At 33.5% G+C, this 12,240-nt stretch overlaps 2 protein-coding genes across 2 annotated transcripts; one reads left to right on the forward strand and one right to left on the reverse strand.

The window, feature by feature from the left end:
- The first annotated feature begins 4,131 nt into the window (after positions 1-4,131).
- LOC105765587 (phosphoglucomutase, chloroplastic) lies at positions 4,132-8,920 on the forward strand. Its single transcript, XM_012584776.2, has 22 exons — positions 4,132-4,566; positions 4,668-4,733; positions 4,912-4,956; positions 5,277-5,369; positions 5,529-5,581; positions 5,823-5,874; positions 5,968-6,036; positions 6,137-6,205; positions 6,363-6,485; positions 6,575-6,627; positions 6,728-6,806; positions 6,896-6,960; positions 7,030-7,097; positions 7,209-7,327; positions 7,397-7,471; positions 7,575-7,690; positions 7,773-7,914; positions 8,012-8,093; positions 8,190-8,236; positions 8,306-8,383; positions 8,472-8,577; positions 8,659-8,920. The coding sequence occupies exons 1-22, from the start codon at positions 4,327-4,329 to the stop codon at positions 8,724-8,726; spliced, it is 1,908 nt and encodes a 635-aa protein (XP_012440230.1). The 5' UTR covers positions 4,132-4,326; the 3' UTR covers positions 8,727-8,920.
- On the reverse strand, positions 8,855-10,197 carry LOC105765588 (probable carboxylesterase 120). The gene has a single exon (XM_012584777.2). It carries the CDS (start codon positions 10,015-10,017, stop codon positions 8,992-8,994), a length of 1,026 nt encoding a protein of 341 aa, XP_012440231.1. The 5' UTR covers positions 10,018-10,197; the 3' UTR covers positions 8,855-8,991.
- Positions 10,198-12,240: the final 2,043 nt, after the last annotated feature.

Consider the following 12,240-nt stretch of genomic DNA (forward strand, 5'->3'; position numbering starts at 1 on the left):
TCAAATTTAGCACTTTTCCAATCCAGCCCTAGGTATGCCATATAAACCATAAAGTGTATAACAAAATCTACCGGAGCAGCTGGATAGTGTGACCCGACGTGTTGATCCGATCCTCTGAACTTCTTGAAAATCTACAAAGAACATTAAACGACACAAGTAAGCTTAATGAAGCTTAGTAAGTTCATTGGCTTTAACATAAATCTTACCGAACATACTATAATAATTCATTTAGGTAAATTATTTCATAAACATTTCCTGCCAATCACAACTCAATTGATGAATACATTTATTTGAGCTCAATATCAATAATAACTTAAATTCTTCCACGTTAATTTCATGCAGCACTTACCAATCCTTATCAAACTAGAGAACGTCTTATGGATTTGAGTACATTGTAAATAGAAGCCTGAAGGCTGCACAAAAACACATAAGTGCTAAACGAAAACCCGTAAGAGTTGAACGGAAGCTCATAGGAGCTGAACGGAAACCCATAAAGGTTAATCTAAAGCTCAAAAGAGCTAAACTGAAACCCATTAGGGTTAAACTGAAGCTCAAAAGAGCTGAACTGAAACCTAGAAGGGTTAATCTGAAACTCATATGAGTTAACTGAAGCTCATGAGAGCTAAACGGAAAGCAAACACGAGAGTTCGCAACAAATGCTAAACTCAGGCTTACTTGGGAAATTTACCATCAATTCCTCTTTACACTGAATGACTGTACTCAATCCTGCGTTCCATTCACTTCGAACACTTGATTCAATTTTGCAAATTTAATAATAATTTTATTTTCAACAAATGTTACAAATAAATACAAAATATCATTTATTATTTAACATATAACATTAAAATTTAACCATACGAACTTACCTGAGCTAAATTGCAAGTTTGTAGTAGTTAGGGACTACTCTGCTAATTTCCCTTTTTCTCGTTGATCTGCGAGCTCTTGATCTAAAATATAAAATTATTCATTCATCAGTATATATTTCAATTCTAATTCACTTCACAATTTATACCCCTCAATTTTCAAAATTGTACAATTACCCCAACTTTTACAATTTTTTCAATTTAGTCCCTCACCAATTAGCCCATCAAATAAGCTATTTTTTCTCAATTAACATTTTATTCATAATATTCTAAACCTAAGATTATGAAAAACCTATTGAAATTACTTTCACGAGGTAGTCTTAAAATCAATTTCTATTGAAATTACTTGATAAAATCATCATATAACAAAATTAGAGCTTCAATTCCATGTGAATTCATCATAAACATTCAGCACTCATCAATGGTAACTTTTAAAATTATCCATGAAATAAAAAACTAATGAAATAAGTAGTTGGACCTTATTGTAAAAGTCTTAAAAACACAAAATTTTCAAGGAAAAAGCAAGAATTGAACTTACATGAAGTAAAATAAATAAAACCAGCTTAAAACCTTCTCCTATGGCATTTTTGGCTGATAAATTGAAGAAGAATAGCCTAGAAAAGTTTAGAATTCAATTTATTTAAGTTAATTTCACGAAAGTTACAATTTTGCCCTTTAATCACATGATTTTTGTTTTCCTTTCTGCTTATGCCACTTCATGCCTTTATTTTAGACATAATTGCTCATTAAGTCCTCCTTTGTTCATTAATTAAGCCATTTAATCACTATTTCTTTAATTAGCAAGTTTTGTACCTTTTTCAATCTAGTCCTTTTTAGTTAATTAACTATCAAAACGTTAAAATTTTCTAACGAAACTTTAATACTACTTTAATGGCACTCCGTAAATATTTATAAAAATATTTACAACTCGGTTTATAAAATCGAGGTTTCGATACCTCATTTTCAAAACCAATTAATCTAACAAATATTTCTAAAGCATAATTCACTAATTCATAAGCCTTCCTAAATTCACAATCGACTTATAAACACTATATAATAAAATTTACGATCTCACTTGTCGGATTTAGTGGTCTCGAACCACTGTTTCTGACATCACTAAAATTTAGGTTATTACACAAATATATGAAGAGACCAATTGGAATACACCAGCTAATTGTCAAGAGAATCCTTTGTTACTTGCAAAAGACTAAAAAAATTGTATTGTTTTATAAAATGGGTGAAAAGTCCTTAATAATGCTACCAAATTCAAATCAACCATCTTCCATAAAATAAACAACCTTGGAGACATCTTGTGCTTCAGTACATGCCACCCTTCTACCAATTAGGTTATACATCACCCACTAAAGTCCATGAGCAATAGCTTTAATCACTCTAGGCGATAATAGGGCGACCCCATTACCACCTCCACTTTTCCCCAATCATCATCTTCTCTGCTTGCCGGTATCTCTCCTTTATGATCATTCATTATTGACATTCGTAAAATCACTGTACCATTTCTTCAAATGATTAATTGTAAAAGAAATTATCATTTGACATGATATCGTTAAGTCATTTCAAATTATTTCATTCTTTGCCCACTAGATAAAAAAAAGTAATTATAACAATATATAATGATAGTAAAAGATTCTATAATTGAAAAATATTAAATAAAAATATTATGTTTGGAAAAGTAATATATATGTGTATATATATATATGTGAAGTTAAATGGATTTAAATTAACTATTTATAAATATAGTTAACAAATATAGTTAAGTTTAGACAACGCTTAAGATTCATGGTTTAAATTAGACTTGGACAATTATGTATGATATTGATATTATACATAAGCTCGACCCAAACTTCATCCTTAATCTAAAGTTGCGCCTAAAGTCTATTTGGAAAAAAGAAACCTTTTATAGATAATGAAGTATTGCTAGTAAGACAATGAAGAGCCTTGTCAAGATGTGATTTGATAATAGCATGTATATCAAATAATAAAATTATGGAGACCTTGAATGTGAAAGAAGCAATCTTCAAGTTAGGGACAAAACTAGAAAAAAATTTTAAGGGTCGATATTAAATTGTAATTTCTACTATAGTAAAAATATAATTTTACCATTTTAATAACCTATATCTTTATAATTTTAAAAGATTAAATCAAATTTTATTATTTTTAAAAGAGTCAAAGTGTAAATTAATTTTTATCATTTTAAAATTTTTAAAATTTTAAAATGACTAAATAAAAATTTTCTATTTTTCGAGCCCTTGCTCAAAGTGGGTTTTGAGGGGACTCAATGGAATTTTAATTTAAAGTTTTTATTAAATATAAATATCAAATTAAAGTGTATGGTTTTGTTAATGTTTAACACTTAATAACGATGATAATAGAATAATTGTAGGAACTTTATTTTCTGAACGTTGCATTGTTGGTGTCACAGTCTCGCATGCAATGCATACCCACATTCCATACAAAATCTCGTGTTACCTTTATTTCCTAACGTAATTAAATATACACAATGCCGTCTTTTTTCTTTTGACAAGTAAATCATACCACGATACCTTATATCGTGAAGATTCCAATTCTGCTTTTCTTTTCTTTTTCTAAAACTCATTAATTTAACTTAAATGTTGGAATATCATATATTATTCTTTCTAGAAAATAATATTATAATAGACAAAACATTCCAATATATAATTATTTGTTGTCGGTGTCGGTTCTATGATCTATAATTTAATACAATAATAATTTTAATTCTCAATATTTATATATTACATTAATTTAATTTTAAAATTTATTATGTGTACAATTTGATATTTTCTCAAAATTTGATTTTCTTTAAAAGTGAAAAGTTAGAGGAATATATTCATTTATTTCATTTTGTAGGAGTAGAGATTGATTGAAGAGAGAGCAAAGGAATTAGCTTAAACCAAACCCCAAGGCTAGATCTAGGAATTTGAATATTTATATAAACGATGGAGAGTAGTAAGTTCCCTTGCATATGGACATGAAATTGGTAAATATATTTTTGATACCTGAATGGAAAAAGATTGACGGTCCATATATTTAGAGCTATTATTAATTACTAAACCATCACATGGAAGTAAGTGGGAAGACATTGATGGCAGAAGTGAAACTGAAACAGGTCTTAGGATGTGGAGAAGATAAAGCATTGTCCAACGTACACGTGGCAGTGCTACAGGCAGTAGCAGTGGCAATTCGTTTGTTTCTTTCCTAAATTAATTTATAGCCAAAGAAAGTAAAAGAAGCAGCTGCTCGCTCTCTCAAACTCACTCTCAAAGATCCCTCTTCCTGTTTTCTCTCCTCTGCTCTCTTCTGCTCCACTCAATATATAAATAAAAACCCAAACTCAAAATATCAAAAACCCCATTTTTCCTCCATTGATTCATCCATCTTTGAAGAAAAAGAGAGAGAGAGAGAGCTTTTGAAGTAACATATATCCATGGCTTCTTGTTGCAATTCTTTGAGACTCGAAGTTTTCTTCTCTTCTGCTTTTAAATCATCTAAACGATCATCCAATGCCATTCCCATCCCTTCCTCTTCTTTTTCTCACCTCGGTAACCATCGCTTCGCTCTTCAAAGCATTTCCTTTTCAGTACCACGCTCCCCTTCTTTTACCATCAAAGCTTCCTCCTCCTCTTCTTCTCCCTCCACCACCATTGCCGAGCCTGAAGGCATCAAGGTTGTATTTTTTTTTCCCATTGGTTTTCATTCTTCTCTTATTATTATTTTTTAAATTAGCTTAAATAGTGATTCTGGGTTTTCTTTATTTGAATCTTACAGATAACTTCAGTTCCCACTAAACCGATTGAAGGGCAGAAGACCGGGACAAGTGGGCTTCGGAAAAAGGTAAAATTTTTTCACTGTTATTCATATCACTTTGCTTTTGAATTGTTTTTTCCTTCCTCAAGGGATAGCTAAGAACAGAGAGTAATCTGTTGTTGAATTTTTGAAATTGGGTTGGGATTCAATTACTCATTAGAATTCGTTTTTTTTTTCAAATTTAATATAATTTCATTTGCTTCAGGTTAAGGTTTTTATGGAAGAGAATTACCTTTCTAATTGGATCCAGGTTTGGAAATTTTCTTTTTTCTTGGCATTCATTTTGTTGGTGAATGTACCTAAGAGATCCCTTTACTATAGTCCCTCTACTATTAAATGAATCAATTTAGGTATTATTGAAAAGAATATTTTTAATAGGGTAAATGTTAACTCTATTACAATTTGGACTTATTTGATTCTTTTTAATAGTATAGGGACTAAATTGATTCACTTAATAATAGAAGGACTAATTTGATCTAGTCCCTATAATACAGGGACCTCCCATGTACTTTATCCCATTTTCATTAGTTTCAATGTTTTATGATGGGTTGGAACTCTGTGTGTCTGCAGTCGCTGTTTAATTCATTACCGCCTGAGGATTACAAGAATGGGGTGTTGGTATTAGGAGGCGATGGCCGGTACTTTAACCGCGAAGCTTCACAGGTCATTTTCTGAACCTGTACTCTTTAACAGTTCATTGTGCTTGGATTTGGATTAAGAGGACTAGGAACACAAACAAAATGATTCCCGCTCGTAAATTATATATGTAGTATGTACTTAAAATGCATTTGTCTTATTCGAATGTTTGAATTTGAAATGCAGATAATTATCAAAATTGCTGCTGGAAATGGAGTTGGAAAAATCTTGGTTGGCAGGTGAGTGTTCTTTCACTAGCATCGCCATTGCTTCAGCTTTCGAGTTTGAAAACAATAAATGTTCCTATCGATGTTAAACCACTTTAAACAATAATGCACTAGTGTCACCATTCTTCAGGGGAAGAGCTATGAAACTTGAAATGTCTCATTTGTCTTCCCAGCTGTCGTGTAATATCTACTGTGCCTCTTGCCAATATGCTTATTTTATAATCTTTCTAATTTTGATCATATGATGTTTCAGGGAAGGTATTATGTCTACACCAGCTGTTTCTGCTGTCATTCGAAAGAGGAAGGCAAGCATGTCTCTTTTCATTTTAAATGGTATCAATATTTACCTATTTACATATTTTATCACTCGGTTAAACAATATTTTCACCCTCTTTTAGGCCAATGGTGGATTTATTATGAGTGCAAGCCATAATCCAGGGGGCCCCGAATACGACTGGGGTATCAAGGTTTATTCCTAATGCACCTGTGGAATTGTGCTTCATTGCTTCAACTCCGGTCTCTGTCTCTGACTTTAAATGCCATTGTGTTCATCTACTTGTTTTCTAGTTTAATTACAACAGTGGCCAACCTGCACCTGAATCCATCACTGACAAGATATATGGGAATACTCTTTCTGTAAGTATTGGATGTCGCTGTTATATATTATATATTTTTCTGTTCTTGTCATTTTTCGTTGTCTGTTATTTCATCTGTTTGTGTGTGTATTTTTTGTTTTTCTAACGTGCAAGTGAATACGTCCTGCTTGATACATGAAAATGGAACTTCTGTGCAGATTTCCGAGATTAAAATGGCTGAGATTCCTGATGTTGACCTTTCTCGCCTTGGAGTTACCAAGTATGGAAACTTCACCGTCGAGGTTATAGACCCGGTTTCCGACTATTTGGAATTAATGGAGGTGAGGGAAAAAAAGAACAGCTACTCGTCCTATAATTCGGAATGAAACTTCACTTGTTTGTATCACTTATACTGTTAGATCATATGCAGAGTGTGTTCGATTTCCAGATGATCAAAAATCTTCTCTCAAGATCAGACTTCAGGTAAACCGTATGCCCTTGATTAATCCCGAACTGGTATCATTAGGTTGCTTGCTACAATTCTGGTAACTAATTTTTACTGTATTGCCTGTTACTTTTTTAGTTTTGCATTTGATGCCATGCATGCTGTTACTGGTGCTTATGCAAAACCCATCTTCGTGGACAAGCTTGGGGCTCGCCCGGTATGTCATGTGTACGAAAAATCCGAAATATACTATTGACCTAAATTTTAATAAAGTTCCTGACTTTAAATGTTAGATGTGTTATGTAGGATTCTATATCGAATGGAGTGCCTCTTGAGGATTTTGGTCATGGTCATCCCGATCCTAATCTTACGTAAGATAGTCACTATATGTTTTTCGACGATTTAAAATCGTACCACTTTCTAACCTCTATGGCAAACAGGTATGCAAAGGATTTGGTCGATACCATGTATAGTGAGAATGGACCTGATTTTGGAGCAGCAAGTGATGGTAAAGAAATTATATATATGAAATAAATTTCTCGTATTGTGAGATTTCTCCATTATGCATGTATAATAGGATTCACTGACTAACAAATGTATCACAATCATGTTTCCTCAGGAGACGGCGACAGAAACATGATTCTAGGTAAAAAGTTTTTTGTTACCCCTTCGGACTCCGTCGCAATTATTGCTGCGAATGCACAAGCAGGAATACCATATTTCCGTGGTGGCCCTAAGGTACAAAATTCTAGTAGCTTTGCTTTCCATGATTTTTAAACCGAAGATGCTTACGTCTTGCATTTTCAGGGTTTAGCTCGATCCATGCCAACTAGTGGTGCTCTCGATAGAGTTGCTGAAAAATTGGGTCTTACCTTTTTTGAGGTAAGCACTATTTCAACTTAAGTGTTCTAATAATCTATGAAAAAAGGAGGTTATATTCTAAAGGTACATACTTTGAACTTTGGGTTTTTTTTCCTTTTTTCAGGTTCCTACTGGCTGGAAATTTTTTGGGAATCTTATGGATGCTGGAAAGTTGTCGATTTGTGGGGAAGAAAGTTTTGGTACGGGTTCAGATCACATTCGTGAGAAGGATGGCATATGGTAATTTCTTGTTATAGACTGTTTAACAAATTTCTAGTACATGGGACCAAAGTAAAATGGTTTCTATTCTTGTCAATGGCAGGGCTGTTTTAGCATGGCTCTCGATTATTGCATATCGAAACAAAGACAAGAAACCAGGGGAGAAATTGGTATCTATCTCTGATGTTGTCAAAGAACACTGGGCAACTTATGGAAGAAATTTCTTTTCTAGATATGATTACGAAGTAAGCACGATAGCTCCCTCGCAAAACAACATGAGTTTATAGTTTCATATTCGGTTCAGCTCGAAAATTCCTTGTTTTAATTAGTTTTGCTGTTCAGGAATGTGAATCTGAAGGTGCCAATAAAATGATCGAATACCTTAGAGAACTAATCTCAAAGAGTAAGGCAGGTGAAAAGTACGGTAAGTTTGCAACCAACCCTTTTAACCCCGGCACCAGCTACTGTACTATACAAATTTTACATCTGTTTGATTTTTTTTTAAAAATTTCCATTGTAGGAAATTATGTCCTTCAATTTGCTGATGACTTTTCATATACCGATCCCGTAAGTATTAGCTCTCTACAATTTTCGTACAATTGATATCCTTCAACAAATTGCTATATATTTTCTTAGGTGGATGGAAGTGTGGCCTCAAAGCAGGGTGTTCGATTTGTTTTCACAGATGGTTCAAGGATTATATTCCGCTTATCTGTACGTTCTGGGTTTTTGTTTCCCGTGATCTTTAAAGGCCTATACAGTCTTCCTCTTTTCTGATATGATTAACTTCATATACATGCAGGGAACTGGCTCAGCTGGTGCAACGGTTCGAATCTACATCGAGCAATTTGAACCAGATGCTTCTAAACATGACATGGACGCCCAAGTGGCATTAAAACCACTAATAGGTATGCTTGCGACCGTGATCGTTTTTCCATTTCTTTCTTCCAACAAACTTATGAAATGAATTGTACGGTTGAAATTTTCAGATTTGGCATTGTCTGTATCGAAGCTGAAGGACTTCACAGGCAGGGAGAAACCTACAGTCATCACATAAAAAAGCGACGCTCATATTGAGCCCCTCCCCAATGAATTCCCACTTTTACTGAGTCACCTTTCAGTTTTGTTTTTAATGCTATAGTTAGCTTGGCATTATGTAAATTTATGTAAAATACTTGGAAGGAATAAATTAAAAGCATCTAGCTAAAATATTCTGGTGAAATAAAAATATTTCAAGAGTTTACTTTTTTAGGACCACTAGTAAGATAATCCACTGCCCTATACATACATACCATTATTGCATGATAAAGATAGCTATAAATTCATTCAACATTTGCATTTATTGTAACTGAGGTTGCAGATGCAATAAAATCCTTCAAGACCAAAAACAGTGCGTTGGCCTTATCAGGCTGCATAAAATCCACTCCATGATGATCCCCCATACGAAAATGGCTCACTACCTTTACACCCTTTTCTTCCATTGATTTTACGAGCTCCACCTGACGGTCGATTAAAGGGTCGCCGTCACAGCCGGTCACCAACACTTTCCATCCTACTGCAGCGAGCTTCTCCGTAAGGTTTGTCCCCTTGGTTGTTGTTGGATTACAGTACTCGTGGTCACGGTCAGCTCCGATAGGCAAAGCCAGTTCCCACATCAGGTCCCCCACACCAGGAGGCAATACGGGATCATTAACCAATCTTAACTCTGACTCAACCTTTACGGACCCGCCGAAGAATGGTTGGTGCAATATTAGCCCTCGGATCTTCCAGGGTCGAAGACCGTCGGCTTCTTCCGCCACACGTATTCCTGCATGGTAGGCTATGTTAGCACCTGAACTCGACCCCATAACGAAACAAGTGGTGAAATTTGCGTATTGTGTCAACCACTCTTCTTGGGTGGTTTTGATCCAGAGCAACGCTTCAATAGCGTCGTCGTAAGCAGCAGGAAGCCTATGCTCAGGAGCAAGACGATAGTCGACGGACACGACGATGGCTTGGAGTTCCAACGCCATGTTTGAGCAAAAAACATGGAAGATCGTGGATGCCGCACTGCAGTGGATGAAGCCTCCTGCATGGTAATAAACTATGAGAGGGAACTTGTTCGTATCAAGCGGTTTCTGCCTGGGGAGGAACACACGAGCCCATGTGTGTGTCGTTTGGTTGATAGTGACATCTTTGGAGAGAACCGGGACAGTTGGGTCCGGATCAGGTGTGGCTGAAGTGTTGGGAAACCTATTAGGGTTGCGCGTAAGCGAGCCATTGGGGTTACGAGTGATTTCGAGGCGCTTGTAAGGATCATCAACGACAGTGGGATTGGAAGAAGGGACTGTTTTTGTTTGATCCGACATCACCGGAGCCCTCGGTTGAGGTCTTTTGTTCTGGTTTTTTCAACTTTGGGTTTCCTATGAAGATAAATATAGAGAGAGATTTCTTGAGTAAGCAATTACTCGATAGTTTTCATGATGGCTGCCGGGTTATCAGTAGACTTGGTTTTGTTTGTCAAACAAGTTACCTATTTTAAAACTAGAAATTCATTGGGATGAATTGACGTTTAGGGAGAACGAATGGCTAATTTTGAAAGTTTCAATGAAGCTTCATTTATGTTCCTTTTCGTTGTCACTATCTCTCAAAAAGTCGTAATAATCGAAAGTGAAGTTAGAATTTTTTTTTAAATGATATTTTATGTTAAAAATGTTTAGGGATGAATTGCATTTAGCCCTTTAATTTGGTCGTCAAGTTTGGATTCGACACTTTAATATTATGATATATCATGACTTAAATTATTTTTAATTGTTTTTTGTTAGTTTATACATATTTAAAAAAAATTACGATGATATGAAAATTTCAGAATATTACATTATCACACCTTAACAACAGGGATTAAATAGAAAAAAATTGTCACATTACAAGACTAATGCGCTAAAAAATCTAAATACCAAATTAAAAAAAGTTGTGAAGCTCAAGGACTAAATGTTATTTTATCCTAAAGACCTAAAGATCTAATAGATGGTCCAATGAAAGCAGAAACGGGCTGTTGCCTGAATTGGCTTTTGATTTGGGTTGCGGAAACCCAAATGGACAGTGTAAAAACTTATTATAAAGTTGAAAATATATATGTATTTATTAAAATGGTACCAACATGTATAAAGAGAGTAGCATAAAAAAAAAGCTGTATCAGGATATCAAACAATGGGCTAATGAGAATATACCATATTGTAAAAATAAATTACAACATATATATTTTTTGAACCATTTATATTTCGTTTGGGGCCTAGATAATTTATTCAAAGATTCCTGCCCAACAAAGTTGCTACAATAACAATGTTGTTTAGGACAACATTTTCCAACTTAGGTAAATTCATGTATGTATATATTTATTTGTAAAACTTATAAATTTTGTTAAAATTTAGCGTAATTAATAAAGATTAAATTGATACATTTTATCTCCAAAGTATGTGAGGGTATTTTGCTATTTGAAACTTAATTAAATACGTTTGTTAATGACTATATACGTGGCACGTTACATGCGAGCGTAAGATCAATGGAGAAAAATGACGGTATTTGTAAGAGAGAGACAGATGTAAAAACATTCTTACTAGACTTCAAAATTGGTTTTAAATTTCACTTTTCTGTACGAAGATATGAAAACATATATAGAAGTGTGAGTTATTTGTACTAGGAGTTAGATTACATTTTACTTTTATTATTCAAAAATAGTAAATTAATTCATATATGTTAGATCAAAGAGCAAACTCTCATTATATTAAAAATTCTATTAATTTCTAGTGTTAAGTAATGACGAGTAAATTGTCTGGTTACTTGAATTAACTCCTCCACGTAAAAATTTTTTAATTCATCTCAGTGACTGTTAAAGTTTTCATTTATTCCTTGTGTTGTAGCTTTCATCCATTTTGCTTGAATGAATCCCTTAACGTCTGTATAGGATGCATGTAGTATGTCACGTGTCACTCTATGATTGATCTACCAGCTATGTCAATACTTAATAATAAAAATGGGGATAAATTTTAACAAAATGACAAATTTACTACAAGAAGTAATTAATCCATTTTTGAAGTAAAAATACTCTTAACACAAAGATATTCGTTCATGATGCATATTGAGTTAGACGATATTGTGTTAATTAAAGTGCATAAGATAATGGTAGCATTTAGAAATTTTATTTTATTTTCTCATAAACCTAATAAATTTAGGAGTCTTTTAAATGAATGTTTATTTTAGTGCGGTGCCTTTAAATTTTTTTTACTTTAAGCTACAATATCTAATCTCATTATCGTTGTTGTTTTTAAACTAAGTGTAAATCATACCGTCCATTTAAAAGAACCTAAAAATTTAAATATACTTTTAACAATTGTCTTTTGTGTCTTGTTATAAGTATTGATTATACCTTAAAATATTGAATAATATTATACAAATTTAATAATATTTGTACAGAAAAGAATATGATAAATGCATTATGCACACACAACACACCATCTAAATAATGAAAATATAACCCATGATGTTGAACAAAAAAAGAACATAACCCATGATAGTAAAGTACATTCAAAACT

This window comes from Gossypium raimondii, chromosome 12, assembly GCF_025698545.1.
Source record: "Gossypium raimondii isolate GPD5lz chromosome 12, ASM2569854v1, whole genome shotgun sequence".
NCBI classification, from domain to species: Eukaryota; Viridiplantae; Streptophyta; class Magnoliopsida; order Malvales; family Malvaceae; genus Gossypium; species Gossypium raimondii.

Bases quoted from the DNA above. Each gene is read 5' to 3' on its own strand.
- LOC105765588 (XM_012584777.2), bottom strand. From the start codon at position 10,017: ATGTCGGATCAAACAAAAACAGTCCCTTCTTCCAATCCCACTGTCGTT.
- LOC105765587 (XM_012584776.2), top strand. From the start codon at position 4,327: ATGGCTTCTTGTTGCAATTCTTTGAGACTCGAAGTTTTCTTCTCTTCT. The intron at 5,370-5,528 runs GTCATTTTCTGA...TTTGAAATGCAG, and splicing joins TTAACCGCGAAGCTTCACAG to ATAATTATCAAAATTGCTGC. The intron at 6,486-6,574 runs GTGAGGGAAAAA...GATCATATGCAG, and splicing joins ACTATTTGGAATTAATGGAG to AGTGTGTTCGATTTCCAGAT.